General features: G+C 54.9%; 1 protein-coding gene across 1 annotated transcript in view; it reads right to left on the minus strand.

The window, feature by feature from the left end:
* Positions 1-21,819, minus strand: part of st3gal7 (ST3 beta-galactoside alpha-2,3-sialyltransferase 7) — a 37,813-nt gene that overhangs the window by 4,230 nt on the left and 11,764 nt on the right. The window contains exons 2-6 of the mRNA XM_072479689.1: positions 20,307-20,358; positions 14,549-14,672; positions 13,524-13,867; positions 1,524-1,710; positions 262-420 (exon numbers count right to left, since the gene is read on the minus strand). Coding sequence (XP_072335790.1) covers positions 262-420; positions 1,524-1,710; positions 13,524-13,867; positions 14,549-14,672; positions 20,307-20,344 — 852 coding nt within the window. The 5' untranslated portion in view covers positions 20,345-20,358. The remainder of the gene's footprint in view (positions 1-261; positions 421-1,523; positions 1,711-13,523; positions 13,868-14,548; positions 14,673-20,306; positions 20,359-21,819) is intronic.

A 21,819-nucleotide genomic window follows, 5' to 3' on the forward strand; every position in this document is an offset into this window, starting at 1 on the left:
TTATTATCATCCCTGATGCCCTGAACCTCTGTACCCCAATTCTTCACCAGAATGATGTGCAGGTGCCTCCTTCTTGATCAGCTCACCCTGTCCACCACCGTGTTCTTCTGTTTTATTGTTTTAAACAGTACTTCCGATGAAGTTTACACACCCAAAACTCCACAAGTTGCCTCTTGTATTTACAAACAAATTTGTACAACAGGTTCACTGTTTGCATATGTGACTCCTGAGCAGCAAGGGCATGGAGTTTAAAGGTCATACCTGCTTCCACATCCATTGATGGGAGTGCGGCTCCGGGAATCCCAGGAGGTTCAGCGCTGTTTCTCTCACTATGTCCAAGTTTAGTATTCGGTAGTTTTTTGCTTCTAAGGGGATGGACTCAACCACAGATTGCCAAAACCACATCTTCTGCCAAAGGTGCTAAAGGGGAAAGAAACAAAATAACATTCTGAATCTTGAGAGGTTTTCCTCTAGATCAGCTGTTAGCACAGGTACACATGGAGAGTTTGTTGCTGTCTATATAGCTGGAGTCTACCTCTCTTCACTCCTGTAAACACTGCCTGAGCCCATTGGCCACTCAAAGTCCAGTTGGTCTCCCACAGACTTGGAGTTTGCACCAGACAAATGAAAGTTTCTTGCTACATGCAGTGTCTTTCAATATGGCGACAGTGTGTGTGATTTATGCACATCTAGCACTGTACTTATGTGTGCCTCATGACAACTGCTAGGAGTTGGTGGTCACTTCCGCTGAAATGCAGAACTTACTTCATATCAAGAATTGGGACTGAAAACTACCCCATAGAAAGTGCCGTAAACGTTTAACATATCCCTTGGCTGATTCTGCATTTACTAAAGGAGTCAGGCACCTCAGTGTAGCTAAGGGACTTACCTCTGCGAGGTGTGCCATTATCAGTGTGAAACTGTTGTATTTACTTCCAACTCAGTAGCACTTTTCGAGTTTGTCAAAGGTGATGGAACAAAAGTTAACTAGAATCCTAGTTAAAGCCGCGGGTTCAAATCACCAACAAAAGCTTAACAATACGGCAAAGACGGGCAGCATGGGACCCCTGGTCCATATAAACATAAGAGGGAAGATGAAGTGAAGTGAGATACAGTGGCCAGGTAATGGCAAGCTTGAGTTGTAAAGCCCTCTAGGCTGGTGGGAGGATTGTAAATTGCAGAAGTGTACAGATTTAAATCCTGCAAAAGATTGAGTTAGAGTGGATGAATTTGTTTTACTCTATAAATCAAAAGAACTGAGATGAAAGGGACAGTGGGGTTGGTTTATTCTGGGCTGATAAGAAAGAGGAAGGTTCAGAGGAACATGGACTCGCACAATCTATAAAATAAAGCAAATGAAGATCAGTTCCAGAAGAGATTGGAAGTGAGAAGTGAGATCGTTCAACAGACTCTTTACCTCCTTCTGTCAAAGTCTGCAACACAGCTCTATGGAAATGGCAGCTGTGACGCAAAATTTTGTTAAAAAGATACATTTCAGAATGGGAAAGGAAATGTCCATTCACCATTGGCTTCTTTCTGACTATCGCGTTCAGCCAAGCAAGGTCCGTGCTTTTGTATGTTGCCATCACAAACAATGAGCTCGGGTCATAGTCCCCGGGAGACTGGGGAGCACTTTCTGGGTATGTAATCCTCAGCGTGGTCTTCCAGCCGACATCGATTTCATGACCATTCACAGGTCCATTATTCATCCTGATGGAGTAGAAAGAAATCAATCCAACAGAACAGTATCCCTCTTCAACTGAGCACGTGTGTGCATCAAATACACCTGTTCACGACTACAAATATTTCATGTGTGCCTACTTCCTGCACACACTAACCGTACTTCTGTGCCGCACCCAAAATGGAAAACCTTTTTACCAATGTGTCACAGTGGAAAGACACTGCGCTGGAGTCTCTGTCGGCTGATGGTGGTATCGGGATCCATGATGTGGCAGAGAAGCACAAAATTGGGATCAGTGGCCAGCATCGGAGGGCACCGATCCGAACATGATGCTCCGACCCCCTCTCTGGCACCGGAATCGAGGTCCACAATCGCACGCCAGCGGGAGCATGTATATGAATGCGAAAGGCTCTTAATGACCCATTTGCATCCATTTATCGGGCCCGGCATCCTATTCTCCGGCTGTCCGTGATTCTCCAGTCCCTAGGTCCAGGAATCACGTGGGCATGGATCACAGATGCTCTCAGCATTCATGAGCCAGTCACGGTGGATACCACGGTGGACCATGGGGGGCAACTCATACTTGAGTGATTAGAATGCACTTAGTGCTTGGATTGCACTTACCTCTCTTTGATGAGGTCAATGTTTGTAAACATTAAGGTTTCACAAAGTTACTGATCCATGAGATGAATGAATCAAAGCTGCCGACGGTGTATGGAAGCCGTCAATCACAGCCCACTCCTAGAAAGTTATGAATGGCTTGCAGCTAATGGATCTGAGAGGTCTAGGTGCAGGTCACAGATGTTCATGTGGAGCTTCAAGTTAAGTGTTACAGCTGTAATTCTTTTGACTGCCCCTGTCTGTGCTGCTCTTTAACTTCAAGACAGGGGTCTCTTTTCTGGGGGGGAGGGGTTTGGGAGTGGGGGGTTCTGTGAGGTGAGAGTCCCTTTAGTCAGGGGGTCCCTGTGAGAGGTCTCTCTACTACAGAGGTCCCTTGGCATGTCTCCCTATTACAGGTTTCTGTGGGGGGTCACCCTATTGCAGGGGACCCTGGGGGTCTCCCTATTACACTGGTACCTGGGGGGTCTTGCTGTTACAGGGGTCCCTGGGGGATCTCCCTATTACACTGGTCCCTGGGGATCTCCCTATTATACGAGTCCCTGGGGGGGGGGGGGGGTCTCCCTATTTCAGGGGTCCCTGAGGGAGATCTCCTTGTAGTACAGAGTCCCTGGGGGAGTTTCCCTATTACAGGGATCCCTGGGTGGGGGTCTCTGTAATACAGGGATCCCAGGAGGGGGGGGGTCTCCTTTACAGGGATCCTTGGGGGGTCTCCCTATTACAAGTATCCCTGGGGGGGGGGGGTGTCTTCCTCATTAGCGGGTCCCTGGGGGAGGGAGCAGGTCGGGTCACCCCCATACTTGGGGGAAGGGGGACACCAAGGCAATCCGGGGGTGGGGGGCTGTTTTGTGGTGGTGGTGGGGGGTGGGGGGGGCGATAGTGAGATTCCCTCAGAAATCCCTCGTATTCACCGTCTTGCATGAATCTGCATGGTAAGGGATACACAATTGCTTCCCGATTTGCGCTCCCTGGGGGTTTGTAAAATGGGTGCAATTCTCCTCCGTCTTGAGAACATAAATTGTCTCCCAAACAGAAAATCCACCCCACTGTGTCAACATTTTCTAATAGACAATGTACAAAAGTTTGTCGTCATAGTTTGTTAAAAAACATGTCATTGGGACTTCCGGGTGCGGCGATGACCAGCTAAGCCGCACGTTTCGGCAGCTCCCGGTGGAACGGACTTTTGGGCTCTTAATAAGAGCCCCAACGGCAATTTTAACGGCTAAAAGCACCGTGCGGTAAACCAGAAGAGAATCCCCCCTGGATACGGATGGAAAAAGGAGAGGAAAGTGGCCGGATTGCGGTGGATCCTTTAGAGCAGCGGCAAGGAAGGCAAGTAAAAACCAAGATGCCGTCGGAAGGTGGCAGTTTAATATGGGGCCCTGAACAACACGAGTTTTTGAAACGCTGCGTGGAAGAGCTTAAAAAGGAGATGAAGAAGGAGCTGTTGGCCCCGATATTACAGGCGATCGAAGGGCTAAAGGATGAGCAAAAGACCCAGGAGCGGGAGCTTCGGGTCGTGAAGGCAAAGGCTGCCGAGAACGAGGACGATATACAGGGCCTGGTGGTGAAGACGGAGATGCACGAGGCACACCATAAACGATGTGTGGAAAGATTGGAGGTGCTGGAGAATAACGTGAGGAGGAATAATTTAAGGATTCTTGGTCTTCCTGAAGGTGCAGAAGGAGCAGACGTTGGGGCATATGTGAGCACGATGCTGCACTCGTTAATGGGAGCGGAGGCCCCGGCGGGTCCGCTGGAGGTGGAGGGAGCATACCGAATGATGGCGCGAGGACCAAGAGCAGGAGAAATTCCTAGAGCCATAGTGGTGAGATTTCTCCGTTTTAAGGACAAAGAGATAGTCCTTAGATGGGCAAAGAAAACTCGGAGCAGTAGGTGGGAGAACGCGGTGATCCGCGTATATCAAGACTGGAGTGCGGAGGTGGCGAGAAGGAGGGCGAGCTTTAATTGGGCCAAGGCGGTGCTTCACAAAAAGATGATAAAATTTGGAATGCTGCAACCGGCAAGACTGTGGGTCACATATCAAGGGAGGCACCACTACTTTGAGACGGCGGATGAGGCGTGGACTTTTATTGTGGAAGAAAAACTGGAATAAGCGGGTTACTAAAAAAGAACGTTTGAAACAAAGTGGTGGGGCGAGTATGGGGGGCGAAGAGGGGGGAAAAAGGGGGGGAAAGATGAGTTTTATGTTATTAATCCTGCGATGCGGTAACTTTTCTCTCTTCCACAGGTGGTGGTGGAGGGAGGAAGGGAGGTGGAGGAGATGGGGCGTTGGCCATGGGGGGCGGGGCCAAAAGGGAAGCGCAGGCTTTGCTCCTGCGCTATGATAATCATGGCGGGAATAGGGAAGCAGGAAGGAGGGGGCGTCGCACGGTGCGAGCCAAGGTCACGGGGGGAAGCCGAGGTCGGCCAGAGTTTGCTGACTTCTGGGAGCAACATGGGGGGTGTAACTACGCTAGTGGGGGATCTAGCGGGGGGGTGGGTGGGAGGGGGGAGTTACTGGGTTGCTGCTGCTGGGGAGAGGGGGGGAGCCGGAATGGGGTGGGGTGGGCGGGGGGGGGGGCGCCGCCTGGGGGGGACACAGCTGCGTGGGAACCGGGTGAGGAGCTGGAAAAAGGGGATGGCTAATCGACACGGGGGGGGGGGGGGGGTAAAAAGCCCCCCAACCCGGTTGATCACGTGGAATGTGAGAGGGCTGAATGGGCCGATAAAGAGGGCACGAGTACTCGCACACCTTAAGAAACTTAATGCAGACGTGGTTATGTTACAAGAGACGCACTTGAAACTTATAGACCAGGTTAGACTACGCAAAGGATGGGTGGGGCAGGTGTTTCATTCGGGGCTAGATGCGAAAAACAGGGGGGTGGCTATACTGGTGGGGAAGCGGGTTACGTTTGAGGCAAAGACCATAGTGGCGGATAGCGGGGGCAGATACGTGATGGTGAGTGGCAAATTACAGGGGGAGGCGGTGGTCTTGGTAAACGTATATGCCCCGAACTGGGATGATGCCAATTTTATGAGGCGCATGCTAGGACGCATCCCGGACCTAGAGGTGGGAAAGTTGGTAATGGGGGAAGATTTTAATACGGCGCTGGAGCCAGGGCTGGACAGGTCGAGATCCAGGACTGGAAGGAGGCCGGCTGCAGCCAAGGTGCTTAAAGATTTTATGGAGCAGATGGGAGGAGTAGACCCGTGGAGATTTAGCAGACCTAGGAGTAAGGAGTTTTCGTTTTTCTCCTATGTCCACAAAGTTTATTCGCGAATAGACTTTTTTGTTTTGGGAAGGGCGTTGATCCCGAAGGTGAGGGGGACGGAGTACACGGCTATAGCCATTTCGGATCACGCTCCACATTGGGTAGACTTGGAGATAGGGGAGGAAACAGAAGGGCGTCCACCCTGGAGAATGGACATGGGACTAATGGCAGATGAAGGGGTGTGTCTAAGGGTGAAGGGGTGCATTGAAAAATACTTGGAACTCAATGATAACGGGGAGGTCCAGGTGGGAGTGGTCTGGGAGGCGCTGAAGGCAGTGGTTAGAGGGGAGCTGATATCAATAAGGGCACATAAAGGAAAGCAGGAGAGTAGGGAACGGGAGCGGTTGCTGCAAGAACTTCTGAGGGTGGACAGGCAATATGCGGAGGCACCGGAGGAGGGACTGTACAGGGAAAGGCAAAGGCTACATGTAGAATTTGACTTGCTGACAACTGCAGAAGCACAGTGGAGGAAGGCACAGGGTGCACAGTATGAGTATGGGGAGAAGGCGAGCAGGTTGCTGGCCCATCAATTGAGGAAAAGGGGAGCAGCGAGGGAAATAGGGGGAGTGAGGGATGAGGAAGGAGAGATAGAGCGGGGAGCGGAGAGAGTGAATGGAGTGTTCAAGGCATTCTATAAAAGATTATACGAAGCTCGGCCCCCGGATGGGAAGGAGAGAATGATGTGCTTCCTGGACCGGCTGGAATTTCCTAAGGTGGAGGAGCAGGAGAGGGTGGGACTGGGAGCACAGATCGAGATAGAGGAAGTAGTGAAAGGAATTAGGAGTATGCAGGCGGGGAAGGCACCGGGACCGGATGGATTTCCAGTCGAATTTTATAGGAAATATGTGGACTTGCTTGCCCCGATACTGATGAGAACCTTTAATGAGGCAAAGGAAAGGGGACAGCTGCCCCCGACTATGTCGGAGGCAACGATATCGCTTCTCCTAAAGAAGGAAAAAGACCCGCTGCAATGCGGGTCCTATAGACCTATTTCCCTCCTAAATATAGACGCTAAGATTCTGGCCAAGGTAATGGCAATGAGGATAGAGGATTGTGTCCCGGGGGTGGTCCACGAGGACCAAACTGGGTTTGTGAAGGGGAGACAGCTGAATACGAATATATGGAGGCTGCTAGGGGTAATGATGATGCCCCCACCAGAGGGGGAAGCGGAGATAGTGGTGGCGATGGATGCCGAGAAAGCATTTGATAGAGTGGAGTGGGATTATTTGTGGGAGGTGTTGAGGAGATTTGGCTTTGGAGATGAGTATATTAGATGGGTACAGCTGCTGTATAGGGCCCCGATGGCGAGCGTGGTCACGAATGGACGGGGGTCTGCGTATTTTCGGCTCCATAGAGGGACGAGGCAGGGATGTCCTCTGTCCCCGTTACTGTTTGCACTGGCGATTGAGCCCCTGGCAATAGCATTGAGGGGTTCCAGGAAGTGGAGGGGAGTACTCAGGGGAGGAGAGGAACACCGGGTATCTCTTTACGCGGACGATTTATTGGTGTATGTGGCGGACCCGGTGGAGGGGATGCCAGAGATAATGCGGATACTTGGGGAGTTTGGAGAATTTTCAGGATATAAGCTGAACATGGGGAAAAGTGAGCTGTTTGTGGTGCATCCAGGGGAGCAGAGCAGAGAAATAGAGGACTTACCGCTGAGGAAGGTAACAAGGGACTTTCGCTACTTGGGGATCCAGATAGCCAAGAATTGGGGTACATTGCATAGGTTAAATTTAACGCGGTTGGTGGAACAGATGGAGGAAGACTTCAAGAGATGGGACATGGTATCCCTGTCACTGGCAGGGAGGGTACAAGCGGTTAAAATGGTGGTCCTCCCGAGATTCCTCTTTGTGTTTCAGTGCCTCCCGGTGGTGATCACGAAGGCTCTTTTCAAAAGGATTGAGAAGAGTATCATGAGTTTTGTGTGGGCCGGGAAGACCCCGAGAGTGAGGAAGGGATTTTTGCAGCGTAGTAGGGTTAGGGGGGGCTGGCGCTACCGAGCCTGAGTGAGTACTACTGGGCCGCCAACATCTCAATGGTATGTAAGTGGATGGGAGAAGAGGAGGGAGCGGCGTGGAAGAGATTGGAGAGGGCGTCCTGCAGGGGGACTAGCCTACAAGCTATGGTGACAGCGCTGTTGCCGTTCTCACCGAAGAAATACACCACAAGCCCGGTGGTGGTGGCTACTCTGAAAATTTGGGGGCAATGGAGACGGCATAGGGGAAAGACGGGAGCCTCGGTGTGGTCCCCGATAAGAAATAATCATAGGTTTGCTCCGGGGAGAATGGATGGGGGATTTGGAACATGGCAAAGAGCAGGAGTAACACAATTGAGAGATCTGTTTGTAGATGGGACGTTTGCAAGTCTGGGAGCGCTGACCGAAAAATATGGGTTGCCCCAAGGGAATGCATTCCGGTATATGCAACTGAGGGCTTTTGCGAGGCAACAGGTGAGGGAATTCCCGCAGCTCCCGACGCAGGAGGTGCAGGACAGAGTGATCTCAAAGACATGGGTGGGGGATGGTAAGGTATCAGACATATATAGGGAAATGAGGGACGAGGGGGAGATTATGGTAGATGAGCTGAAAGGGAAATGGGAAGAAGAGCTGGGGGAGGAGATTGAGGAGGGGCTGTGGGCTGATGCCCTAAGTAGGGTAAACTCATCGTCCTCGTGTGCCAGGCTAAGCCTGATACAATTTAAGGTGTTACACAGGGCGCATATGACTGGAGCACGGCTCAGTAAATTTTTTGGAGTAGAGGATCGGTGTGCGAGATGCTCGAGAAGCCCAGCGAATCACACCCACATGTTCTGGTCATGTCCGGCACTACAGGGGTTTTGGGTGGGGGTGAAAAAGGTGCTTTCGAAGGTGGTGGGGGTCCAGGTCGAACCAAGCTAGGGGTTGGCTATATTCGGGGTTGCAGAAGAGCCGGGAGTGCAGGAGGCGAAAGAGGCTGATGTTTTGGCCTTTGCGTCCCTAGTAGCCCAGCGCAGGATACTGTTGATGTGGAAGGAAGCCAAGCCCCCGGGTGTGGAGACCTGGATAAATGATATGGCAGGGTTTATAAAGCTGGAACGGATTAAGTTCGTCCTAAGGGGATCGGCTCAAGGGTTCACCAGGCGGTGGCAACCGTTCATCGAATACCTCACAGAAAGATAGAGGGAATGGAAAAGAAGAAGACAGCAGCAGCAACCCCGGGGGGGGGGGGGGGGGGGGGGGGGGCGGGGGAGGAACCAGAGGGATTCTCAGGGATGTTAAGATATAAGTATATAAGTATAATATGTATAGGTTGTTGTTATAGATAATTGTATATTGGACTGTTAAAACATATTTTTGGAGAATATTTATCTGGGACAAGGCAGTTGCCATTTAGTTTTGTTTTTGTTTTTGTTTATATATTATTTATTTCTTGTTTATAAAACTGGCCATTGTTATTTATATTGTGATATTACTGTGTAAAGGATACACAATGTACTGTGATGGCCAAAAATGTTCAATAAAATATTTTTTTTAAAAAACAAAACATGTCATTGAAAATGAAACATTTTGGTTATTATTATTCAGTAATTGAATTATCTAATGTCCAAATTGAGGTTTGAAACAATATTATAAACATTTCAATAACCGGATTAATGTTTTACGTGAATTGTTTGACTCACAACTGAATAAATGAGATAGAAATTAATCATAAAACAGAGAAAGATATTTCTGACTAAGATAAATTGGCCTCTCCAGAGGGAGAGCAGCTGCTAATCTAGAGAAACTTCCGGCAACAACAATAATTAAACAAGGCCCAAGATAAATTTGGACAAAGTGAGGGCTTAAGTGGGTCGGTGCAAACTCGATGGGCTGAGTGGCCGCCTTCCGCACTCTGTTCTATATTAAAATATATTTAACTGAACATGGAGTGGAGATGCACAGCAGTGACTCTCCTAACCTCACATTCAAACTACGTGCTCACCCAGTTACTGCCACTCCCACTCCCAAGGGAAGGCCAACTCTCCCTCCCGACCAATCACCACCTTCCCAACCCATCACCTCTCCTCACTTGCATGAGGGTTGCTGCAGTGCAGCACTCTCTCAGTACTGACCCTCTGATAGTGCAGCACTCCCTCAGTACTGACCCTCTGACAGTGCGGCACTCCCTCAGTACTGACCCTCTGACAGTGCGGCACTCCCTCAGTACTGACCCTCTGACAGTGCGGCACTCCCTCAGTACTGACCCTCTGACAGTGCGGCACTCCCTCAGTACTGACCCTCTGACAGTGCGGCACTCCCTCAGTACTGACCCTCTGACAGTGCCGCACTCCCTCAGTACTGACCCTCTGACAGTGCGGCACTCCCTCAGTACTGACCCTCTGACATTGCGGCACTCCCTCAGTACTGACCCTCTGACAGTGCCGCACTCCCTCAGTACTGACCCTCTGACATTGCGGCACTCCCTCAGTACTCACCTTCTGACAGTGCAGCACTCCCTCAGTACTGACCCTCTGACAGTGCAGCACTCCCTCAGTACTGACCCTCTGACAGTGCAGCGCTCCCTCAGTACTGACCCTCTGACAGTGCGGCACTCCCTCAGTACTGACCCTCTGACAGTGCAGCGCTCCCTCAGTACTGACCCTCTGACAGTGCGGCACTCCCTCAGTACTGACCCTCTGACAGTGCAGCGCTCCCTCAGTACTGACCCTCTGACAGTGCGGCACTCCCTCAGTACTGACCCTCTGACAGTGCAGCATTCCCTCAGTACTGACCCTCTGACAGTGCGGCACTCCCTCAGTACTGACCCTCTGACAGTGCAGCATTCCCTCAGTACTGACCGCATGCGCCCCCTCATGGAACTTCCCCTCCCCCACTGCCCCAAGGCCCACAAACGCTGACCACACTGAGGATGTACGTGTTATGGTCGGGGGAGGGGCCCTTTGAAGTCCACGCTGAGGCGTTCAAAGGGGTGGGAGGCCTTCACCAGGCGCACACGGTCCGGCCAGTAGAAGTGCGGCTTGCACTCCGCACAGACCTGGCAGTCCCTAGTGATTGTCCTTACTTCCTCGACGGAGTAGGGCAGATTGCGAGCTTTGACCAGATGGTACAATCGAGTGACCCCCGGGTGACAAAGGTTGTCGTGTAGGGCCTGCAGTTGGTCCACTTGTGCGCTGGCACATGTACCTCGGGAGAGGGCGTCTGGGGGCTCGTTGAGTTTACCGGGGCGATACAAGATCTCGTAATTATAGGTGGAGAGCTCGATTCTCCACCACAAGATTTTATCATTTTTGATCTTGCCCCGCTGTGTGTTATTGAACATGAAGGCTACCGACCGTTGGTCCGTAAGGAGAGTGAATCTCTTACCGGCCAGGTAATGCCTCCAATGCTGCACAGCTTCAACGATAGCTTGGGCCTCCTTTTCGACGGATGAGTGTCTAATTTCCGAGGCATGAAGGGTGCGGGAAAAGAATGCCACGGGTCTGCCTGCCTGGTTTAGAGTGGCGGCAAGGGTGACGTCTGAAGCGTCGCTTTCTACTTGGAAAGGCAGTGACTCGTCCACTGCGCGCATCCCGGCCTTGGCGATGTCTGCTCTGATCCGGGCGAAAGTGTGTTGTGCCTCGGCCGCGAGGGGGAATTGGGTGGACTGAATGAGTGGGCGGGCCTTGTCCGCATAGTTTGGGACCCACTGAGCGTAGTAGGAAAAGAACCCCAGGCGGCGTTTGTGGGCCTTGGGACAGTGGGGGAGGGGAAGTTCCATGAGGGGGCGCATGCGGTCAGTACTGAGGGAGTGCAGCACTGTCAGAGGGTCAGTGCTGAGGGAGTGCTGCACTGTCAGAGGGTCAGTACTGAGGGAGTGCTGCTCTGTCAGAGGGTCAGTACTGAGGGAGTGCTGCTCTGTCAGAGGGTCAGTACTGAGAGAGTGCTGCACTGTCAGAGGGTCAGTAGTGAGGGAGTGCTGCACTGTCAGAGGGTCAGTACTGAGGGAGTGCTGCTCTGTCAGAGGGTCAGTACTGAGGGAGTGCTGCACTGTCAGAGGGTCAGCACTGAGGGAGTGCTGCACTGTCAGAGGGTCAGTACTGAGGGAGTGCTGCACTGTCAGAGGGTCAGTACTGAGGGAGTGCTGCACTGTCAGAGCGTCAGTACTGAGGGAGTGCTGCACTGTCAGAGGGTCAGTACTGAGGGTGTGCTGCACTGTGTGGTGAACCACTGTAATAGGAGATGTAAGGTAGGACCTGCACTACAGGTTCGCTGGTAGCTCCTGCCGGCTGGCCCCGCCCACGGAGAACTGTATAAATATGCATGACCTCCAGTGCCCTGCCATTTCGCCAGCTGCAGCAGGAGGCCACGCATCTGACTGTAATAAAGCCACAGTTGTACCAAACTTTAGTCTTTGTGCAATTGATCGTGCATCGATTTATTACAGTCAGATTATCCACAGAATGGATATCCGAATTAAGCCCGATCGCCTGCAGTTGGATCCTCACTCGCCCGACGCCAGAAAAGACTTTACTCACTGGCTAGCATGTTTTGACGCCTAAATCAATGCTGCAGACCCCGCGCCAACGGAGGCTCAGAAGATAAACGTCCTGTACTCCAGACTGAGCTCCAGTGTGTTCCCGTTGATCCAAGACGCCACGAATTACACAAAAGCAATGGAACTCCTTAAGGAAGACTAGGCGCAGATGGCGAACACGCTCTTCGCCAGGCATGTACTCGCCACCCCGCTCGCAACTACCTGGTGAGTCCATCGAAGACTTCTGGCGGGCCCTAATTCCACTCGTCCGGGACTGTGACTGTCAGGCCGTTACGGCCGCCGAACACGCGAATCTCCTCTTACAGGATACTGCGAGGCCTGGATATAGTGGACGTGGAGAGGATGTTTCCACTTGTAGGAAAAACTAGAACCAGAGGACACCATCTCAGACTAAAGGGACGATCCTTTAAAACAGAGATGAGGAGGAATTTCTTCAGCCAGAGGGTGGTGAATCTGTGGAACTCTTTGCCGCAGAAGGCTGTGGAGGCCAAATCACTGAGTGACTTTAAGACAGAGATAGATAGGTTCTTGATTAATAAGGGGATCAGGGGTTAAGGGGAGAAGGCAGGAGAATGGGGATGGGAAATTATCAGCCATGATTGAATGGTGGAGCAGACTCGATGGGCCGAGTGGCCTAATTCTGCTCCTATGTCTTATGGACCTCTGTGACTCTATAATGAGATGTGGGGATAGGGGTGGGTTGATGTAGAAGATCAGCCATGATTTTATTGAGAAAGCTCGAAGGGCTGAATGGGCGGCTGCTCCCTCTTGTAATATTTCAGATCTGTGACCTCTTGTAAAAAATGGGAAAGGTTTGAGATGTCGCAGGTGTTATGAGTACGGGAAAGGGAAGAAAGAGAGGGAACGCCTGCGATAGGGTGGATGGCAGGAGAGGTGAAGGCCGAGATTTTCCCCGCCGTCCGCCGCGTGTTTCACTGCAGCAGAGACGGGTCACCATTAGCCGGCGGTGAGATCTTCTTGTCCTGCTGTTGTCAACGGGGTTTCCTGTTGAATGCACCCCTGGCCCTCGGGGAACCTGCGGCAGCGAGGCAGGTGTGGGGGGGTGTGCATTGGCAGGACTGGAGGATCTCACTAACAGGAATGGGCAGAAAATTCTGGCCTCAATAACAAATGGGATGTTGGTGCAAGACAGAGTGAGATGGCAATGGGGCAGGTAAAGCGAGTGAAGAGCCTGAAACAACAGAAGGTAAAGTGGAATGTAATGGAAACTGTAATGGAAATTGTAATGGAAACTGCAATGGAAACTGTAATGGAAATTGTAATGGAAACTGTCATGGAAATTGTAATGGAAACTGTAATGGAAATTGTAATGGAAACTGTAATGGAAAAGACTATTGGAGTAAATGATATTTAGATATTTGGGCTCCACTTGAACGTTTGGACTACACCTTAACAAACTGGAATTTTAGTCACCTGATAATGATGTCATGTTGGTCAATGAAGGCCCCAAGCCTGCTGCCTCGCAGAATGGCACCATTGCCCACCACAGCACACCTGGTGCAGCCGATCGATGCCAGCTCCTGTGGAGGACCTGCTTGTGGCAACAGCTCCATGATTTCCTGAAGCTGCTTCTCACAACCTCGGAACCCCAGAGGTGGTTTATAAAGTGCGGCGCCCAGGAGCGGGATCTTCCCGTTCTGCACAAACACGGGGATCCTGTGCAGCTGTTTCCCCGGGTACAGCACGGAGAACTTGGACCGGCTGGAGTTCGCTTCGCAAGGAGTAGAAATGATGGTGTCGCTTCGATTGTGAAGCCGCTAAAGAAAGATAGAGGACATTTTCGTTAAGTCACAGGGATGTCTTTCCAAATGCAGGCAAAGGCAAGTTCCCAATATTAGAAACACGAGTGGGAGGATGCCATTCAGCCCTTTGAACCTATCCTGTCAGTTAATAAGATCATGGCCCAACTTCTGCCACCAATTCACGTTTCTGTCCTTTCCCATGTCTCCTACACCGTGGTGTTTAGATCGGTAATCCCCCCAAACTTTGCATGTACGTGTCGGCATAATCCAGAGTGTTCTGCAGACTGCAACAAATAAGTCACACAGCAACAAGTGAATTGAAGAGAACGCTGTTTCAGACCTGACTGGTAATGTCGCTCTGAAATTCCGAGCTTTCTGCAGGACCTGCAAGTCTGACTAGTGGCTGGATGAAGATGCTGGAAAGTGTAGATTAGTAAAGCAATTGGAGTTTCATCCCCTCTGCCCAGTTGCAGCATGGACTGTGTGCAGCAGCAGTTTGGGGGCAGCCTACCCGCTGTACCCAGCATCTCCCAGCAGTGTTCTACTGTCCCATCTTTGCCACCCTCACCCTCTTCAACTACGCCGTCACTCTACGCTGTAAACTATGTTCCCCCTTACTCGTGCCCTCCTCCCCACACACCCTTGCCTCCCCCCGTCCCCCCCCATACCGTTTCCCTGCCCCCCCTCGCCGCGTACCGCAATGCAATCCGGTGACAGGCTGTAATATCTCCAGATGTCCTGCGGCTGGTGGTAGGATGGGTAGAGCAGCACCAGGTAACAGAACAACAGCAGCATCAGTGAGGTTAACAGAGACTGCCGCCTGGGGTGGAGACAAAGGTTAGAATGAGGCGGACATGATCGAGAGGCTCAGTGAGGCCCAGGACCCAGGAGTGGGGGGGGGGGAGGGAGGCAAAGTTAGAATCCAACCTACTGAAAATAACTAATGGGTTTCTCTAACATTCCCTCCATGTAACAGGTGACCTGTGATGCCAAGTAACAAACATTTTAAAAGTTTGGAATTGTCCGGTGGGTTTGGTTTTTGGGATGGAGGGAGGCTCAACGTCACCTCCCCGTGTGCGAGGTTAAGACTGATCCAGTTCAAGGTGGTGCGCAGGGTGCAACTGACCAGGATGGGTTTGAGTGCTTCTCCTCTGGGGTGGAGGATAGGTGTGAGCGGTGCTAAGGATTCTGGCGAATCATACGCATGTATTTTGGTCTTGCCCCAAGCCTGCTAGCTTCTGGTCCCCCTTTTTTGACACTGTCGGCGATTCTCGGTGTTCAGCGGGAGCTGTGCCCACTGGTGGCCATTTCTGGAAGTTCGGACTCGCCGGTGCTGCAGACGGGGACGAGGGTAGATGTCCTCGCCTTCACCTCATTGATAGCCCGGGGGTGAGTTCCGCTTGGGTGGAGGCCCCCAGTGCCGCCTAAAGCCTTGGCCTGGCTGGGGGACCTGATGGAAGTTTTGTACCTGGAGAAGATCAAGTATACTATGTTGGTGTCAGGGTTCGACTCGAGGCGGCAGCCTTTTATGTCCTTTTTCAGGGAATTGGTTACCGTCTGCTGTTGGCGGGGGGGTTATTACTTACTAAGCTTCTGATTTCTCTTTAGGGGTGAGTTCCCGATGGGGAGTTCCGTATCCCGGCCCGCTCCCGATGGCGAGTTCCGTATCCCGGCCCGCTCCCGATGGCGAGTTCCGTATCCCGGCCCATTCCCGATGGCGAGTTCCGAATCGCGGCCGGTTCCCGATGGCGGGTTCCGGATCGCGGCCGGTTCCCGATGGCGAGTTCCAGATTCCGGCCCATTCCCGATGGCGAGTTCCGGATCCCGGCCCATTCCCGATGGCGAGTTCCGAATCGCGGCCCGCTCCCGATGGCGAGTTCCGGATCCCGGCCCATTCCCGATGGCGTGTTCCGAATCGCGGCCTGTTCCCGATGACGAGTTCCGGATTCCGGCCCGTTCCCGATGACGAGTTCCGTATCCCGGCCTGTTCCCGATGGCGAGGTCCGTATCCCGGCCCATTCCCGATGGGGAGTTCCGTATCCCGGCCCGTTCCCGATGGCGAGTTCCGTATCCCGGCCCATTCCCGATGGCGAGTTCCGAATTGCGGCCGGTTCCGGATGGCGAGTTCCGGATTCCGGCCCATTCCCGATGGCGAGTTCCGGATCCCGGCCCATTCCCGATGGCGAGTTCCGGATCGCGGCCGGTTCCCGATGGCGAGTTCCGGATTCCGGCCCATTCCCGATGGCGAGTTCCGGATCCCGGCCCATTCCCGATGGCGAGTTCGGAATCGCGGCCGGTTCCCGATGGTGAGTTCCAATTCCGGCCCATTCCCGATGGCGAGTTCCGTATCCCGGCCCATTCCCGATGGCGAGTTCCGAATCGCGGCCTGTTCCCGATGACGAGCTCCGAATCGCGGCCCGCTCCCGATGGCGAGTTCCGGATCCCGGCCCGCTCCCGATGGCGAGTTCCGGATCCCGGCCCGTTCCCTATGGTGAGTTTCGGATCCCGGCCCGTTCCCGATGTCGAGTTCCGGATCCCGGCCCATTCCCGATGGCGAGTTCCGGATCCCGGCCCATTCCCGATGACGAGTTCCGGATCCCAGCCCACTCCCGATGACGAGTTCCGGGTCCCGGCCCGTTCCCGATGACGGGTGCCGGATCCCGGCCCGTTCCCGATGGCGAGTTCCGGATCCCGGCCCATTCCCGATGGCAAGTTCTGGATTCCGGCCCGTTCCCGATGGCAAGTTCCGGATCCCGGCCTGTTCCTGATGGTGAATTCCGACCCGATCCCGATGGTGAGTTCCGGATCCCGGCCTGTTCCTGATGGCGAGTTCCGGATTCCGGCCCATTCCCGAAGGCGAGTTCCGGATCCCAGCCCGCTCCCGATGGCGAGTTCCGGATCCCGGCCCGTTCCTGATGGCGAGTTCCGGATTCCGGCCCATTCCCGAAGGCGAGTTCCGGTTCCCAGCCCGCTCCCGATGGCGAGTTCCGGATCCCGGCCCGCTCCCGATGGCGAGTTCTGGATCCCGGCCTGTTCCCAATGGCGAGTTCCGTATCCCGGCCTGTTCCCGATGGCGAGTTCTGGATCCCGGCCTGTTCCCGATGGCGAGTTCTGGATCCCGGCCCGCTCCCGATGGCGACTTCCGGATCCCGGCCCGTTCCCGATGGCGAGTTCCGGATCCCGGCCCGTTCCCGATGTCGAGTTCCGGATTCCGGCCCGCTCCCGATGGCGAGTTCCGGATCCCAGCCCGTTCCCGATGGCGAGTTCCGGATCCCAGCCCGTTCCCGATGGCGAGTTCCGGATCCCGGCCCGTTCCCGATGTCGAGTTCCGGATTCCGGCCCGCTCCCGATGGCGAGTTCCGGATCCCGGCCCGTTCCCGATGGCGAGTTCCGGATCCCAGCCCGTTCCCGATGGCGAGTTCCGGATCCCAGCCCGTTCCCGATGGCGAGTTCCGGATCCCAGCCCGTTCCCGATGGCGAGTTCCGGATCCCGGCCCGTTCCCGATGGCGAGTTCCGGATCCCGGCCCGTTCCCGATGGTGAGTCCCGGATCCCGGCCCGTTCCCGATGGCGAGTCCCGGATCCCAGCCCGCTCCCGATGGCGAGTTCCGGATTCCGGCCCGTTCCCGATGGCGAGTTCCGGATCCCAGCCCGCTCCCGATGGAGAGTTCCGGATCCCAGCCCGCTCCCGATGGTGAGTTCCGAATCCCGGCCCGCTCCCGATGGCAAGTTCCGAATCCCGGCCCGCTCCCGATGGCAAGTTCCGAATCCCGGCCCGCTCCCGATGGTGAGTTCCGGATCCCAGCCCGCTCCCGATGGCGAGTTCCAGATTCCTGCCCGCTCCCGAAGGCGAGTTCTGGATCCCGGCCCGCTCCCGATGGCGAGTTCCGGATCCCGGCCCACTCCCGAAGGCGAGTTCCGGATCCCGGCCTGTTCCCGATGGCGAGTTCCGGATTCCGGCCCATTCCCGATGGCGAGTTCCGGATCCCGGCCCGTTCCCGATGGTGAGTTTTGGATCCCGGCCCATTCCCGATGGGACGTTCCGGATCGCGGCCCGTTCCCGATGGCGAGTTCCGGATCCCGGCCCGTTCCCGATGGCGAGTTCCGGATCCCGGCCCATTCCCGATCGCGAGTTCCGGATCCCGGCCTGTTCCCGATGGCGAGTTCCGGATCACGGCCTGTTCCCGATGGCGAGTTCCGGATTCCGGCCCATTCTCGATGGCGAGTTACGGATCCCGGCCCGTTCCCGATGGCGAGTTCCGGATCCCGGCCTGTTCCCGATGGCGAGTTCCGGATCACGGCCTGTTCCCGATGGTGAGTTTTGGATCCCGGCCCATTCCCGATGGGAAGTTCCGGATCGCGGCCCGCTCCCGATGGCGGGTTCCGGATCCCGGCCCGTTCCCGATGGCGAGTTCCGGATCCCGGCCCGTTCCCGATGGCGAGTTCCGGATCCCGGCCCATTCCCGATCGCGAGTTCCGGATCCCGGCCCATTCTCGATGACGAGTTCCGGATCCCGGCCCGCTCCCGATGCCGAGTTCCGGATCCCGGCCCGCTCCCGATGGCGAATTTTGGCTCCCGGCCCGTTCCCGATGGGAAGTTCCGGATCCCGGCCCGTTCCCGGTGGGAAGTCCCGGATCCCGGCCCGTTCCCGGTGGGAAGTTCCGGATCCCGGCCCGTTCCCGGTGGGAAGTTCCGGATCCCGGCCCGTTCCCGGTGGGAAGTTCCGGATCCCGGCCCGTTCCCGGTGGGAAGTTCCGGATCCCGGCCCGTTCCCGGTGGGAAGTTCCGGAACCCGGCCCGTTCCCGGTGGGAAGTTCTGGATCCCGGCCCGTTCCCGGTGGGAAGTTCCGGATCCCGGCCCGTTCCCGGTGGGAAGTTCCGGATCCCGGCCCGTTCCCGGTGGTGAGTTCCGGATCCCGGCCCACTCCCGATGCCGAGTTCCGGATCCCGGTCCGTTCCCGGTGGGAAGTTCCGGATCCCGGCCCGTTCCCGGTGGGGTGTTCCGGATCCCAGCCCGCTCCCGATGGCGAGTTCTGGATTCCGGCCTGTTCCCGATGGCGAGTTCCGGATCCCGGCCCGCTCCCGATGGCGAGTTCCGGATCCCAGCCCGCTCCCGATGGCGAGTTCCGGATCCCGGCCCGTTCCCGATGGCGGGTTCCGGATCCCAGCCCGCTCCCGATGGCGAGTTCCGGATTCCGGCCCGCTCCCGATGGCGAGTTCCGGATCCCAGCCCGCTCCCGATGGTGAGTTCCGGATCCCAGCCCGTTCCCGATGTTGAGTTCCGGATCCCGGCCCGTTCCCTGTGGCGAGTTCCGGATCCCGGCCCGTTCCCGGTGGGGAGTTCCGGATCCCGGCCCGTTCCCGATGGCAAGTTCCGGATCCAGGCCCGTTCCCGGTGGGAAGTCCCGGATCCCGGCCTGTTCCCGGTGGGAAGTTCCGGATCCCTGCCCGTTCCCGGTGGGAAGTTCCGGATCCCGGCCCGTTCCCGGTGGGGAGTTCCGGATCCCGGCCTGTTCCCGATGGCGAGTTCTGGATCCCGGCCCATTCCCGATGGCGAGTTCCGGATCCCGGCCCGCTCCCGATGGCGAGTTCTGGATTCCGGCCTGTTCCCGGTGGGAAGTTCCGGATCCCGGCCCGTTCCCGGTGGTGAGTTCCGGATCCCGGCCCACTCCCGATGGCGAGTTCCAGATCCCGGCCCGTTCCCGGTGGTGAGTTCCGGATCCCGGCCCGTTCCCGATGGCAAGTTCCGGATCCCAGCCCGCTCCCGATGCCGAGTTCCGGATCCCGGCCCGTTCCCGATGGCGAGTTCCGGATCCCGGCCCGTTCCCGAGGGCGAGTTCCCGATCCCGGCCCGTTCCCGATGGTAAGTTCCGTATCCCGGCCTGTTCCCGATGGCGAGTTCCGGATCCCGGCCCGTTCCTGATGGCGAGTTCCGGATCCCGGCCCGTTCCCGATGGCGAGTTCCGGATCCCGGCCCGTTCCCGATGGCGAGTTCCGGATCCCGGCCCGTTCCCGATGGCAAGTTCCGGATCCCGGCCCGCTCCCGATGGCGAATTCCGGATCCCGGCCCGTTCCCGATGGTAAGTTCCGTATCCCGGCCCGCTCCCGATGGCGAGTTCCGGATCCCGGCCCGTTCCCGATGGTAAGTTCCGGATCCCGGCCCGTTCCCGATGGTAAGTTCCGTATCCCGGCCTGCTCCCGATGGCGAGTTCCGGATCCCAGCCCGTTCCCGATGGGGAGTTCCAGATCCCGGCCCTCGGGGTGGTTGCCCCAGGATCGCCCCTGGGCTGGGGGGATTAGGGATTTTGACCTGTGAAGATTGTGTTTGGTTTGTGATCTGTGAAGCTGCTTCAATGATTTGTTCACCTGTCTCCCCAGATCTCTTTCTGCCCTTCCCACCCGGTCAGTTTCCACTCAGGTCCGTAAGGAGCTTGTTGAATGCAGTTGTCTTTACCTGCTCCTGAAGCCAATGCTTTGCTGAGTTACCCTCATCCTGACATCAGAGGCTGTAAAACAAGAGGAGACATTTAGAAAGAGGGAAGAACTTCAACAAATGCACTTTGTTCTCCACTGGCAAAGGGAACCAATTCTTGCCTCATACTCCCTGACCTCTATCTCGGAAAGGTTGTGGATTGTGCTTGGCCAAGGCCCAGTTAGGACCCACTCCCATGGTGGCTTCATCCAACTTGCCATGAGTTCACTTGAGCCTGTGAGAGTGACTCCGGGGAGGCAGCCCATCCCTCACCTGATACATTTCTGTGACCATTTGTAGTGATGGGGGTTCGCTGTTTGAACCCTGGGTGGTGTTTCTTCCCCTCTCTAGCCAGCAGGACACCGGAGGGGGGAGGGGGGGGGGGGGGGGGGAGGGGGGGGGGAGGGGGGGGGGCAGTACAGCAGCAAAAGCCTGGGCAACGATCATCTTCTTCCGTGCTTTTAAAAAAAGAAAGACTTGCATTTATATAGCACCTTTCACAACCTCGGGCTGAACCGAAGCACTTTGCCGATAATGAAGCACTTTTGCAGAGTAATAGTAGAGTAATAGTAACTGTCTTGCAGAGTAATTGTGTTGAGGTGGAGGGAAAGCCTAAGAACTGGAGGAGACCATTCAACCCATCAACCTTGGTCTGCTTTTCAATAAGGAAATGGCTGAACTTCAACCCCATCGCCACCTTCCTGCACTAACCCTATATCTAATAATCCCCTTCCTGTCTAAATACCTCCTAATGTACACAACCCCTGAGCACCTACAGCCCTCTGGGATAGCGAGTCCCAAAGATTCACAAACCATTCTCCTCATCTTAACCCTAAATGGCTGATTCCTCCTCCCGAGGCAATGACCCCGAGTTCTAGACCCTCCAGCCAGGGGGGAAATCATCCTCCCAGGACCCACTCTCACATTTACCCAAATAATTTTACATGTTTCAAACTCGAGGGAAATGTGGTCTAATTGTCTCAGAGGACAACCTTCTCATCTCAGGAACCAGTCTCGTCATCCCTCTAAGGCAAATACATCCATTCTTTGGTAAGGACTCCAAAATGGTATGCAGTATGCCAGGTTTGGTTCAATGTCCTGATGCGGCACGGTGGCACAGTGGTTAGCACTGTTGCTTCACAGCTCCAGGGCCTCGGGTTCAATTCCCGGCTTGGGTCACTGTCTGTGCGGAGTCTGCACGTTCTCTCCGTGCCTGCGTGGGTTTCCTCCGGGTGCTCCGGTTTCCTCCCACAAGTCCCGAAAGACGTGCTTGTTAGGTGAAATGGATATTCTGAATTCTCCCTCAGTGTACCTGAACAGGCACCGGAATGTGGCCACTCGGGGCTTTTCACAGTAACTTCATTGCAGTGTTAATGTAAGCCTACTTGTGACACTAATAAAGATTATTAGCAAATGATTATTTTGACTCCCTTATTCTTATAGTCCAATCTCATTGTAATAAAAAGCTGACATAATATTTGCCTTGCTAATTGCT

Source organism: Scyliorhinus torazame, chromosome 16 (genome assembly GCF_047496885.1).
Source record: "Scyliorhinus torazame isolate Kashiwa2021f chromosome 16, sScyTor2.1, whole genome shotgun sequence".
Taxonomy (NCBI): Eukaryota; Metazoa; Chordata; class Chondrichthyes; order Carcharhiniformes; family Scyliorhinidae; genus Scyliorhinus; species Scyliorhinus torazame.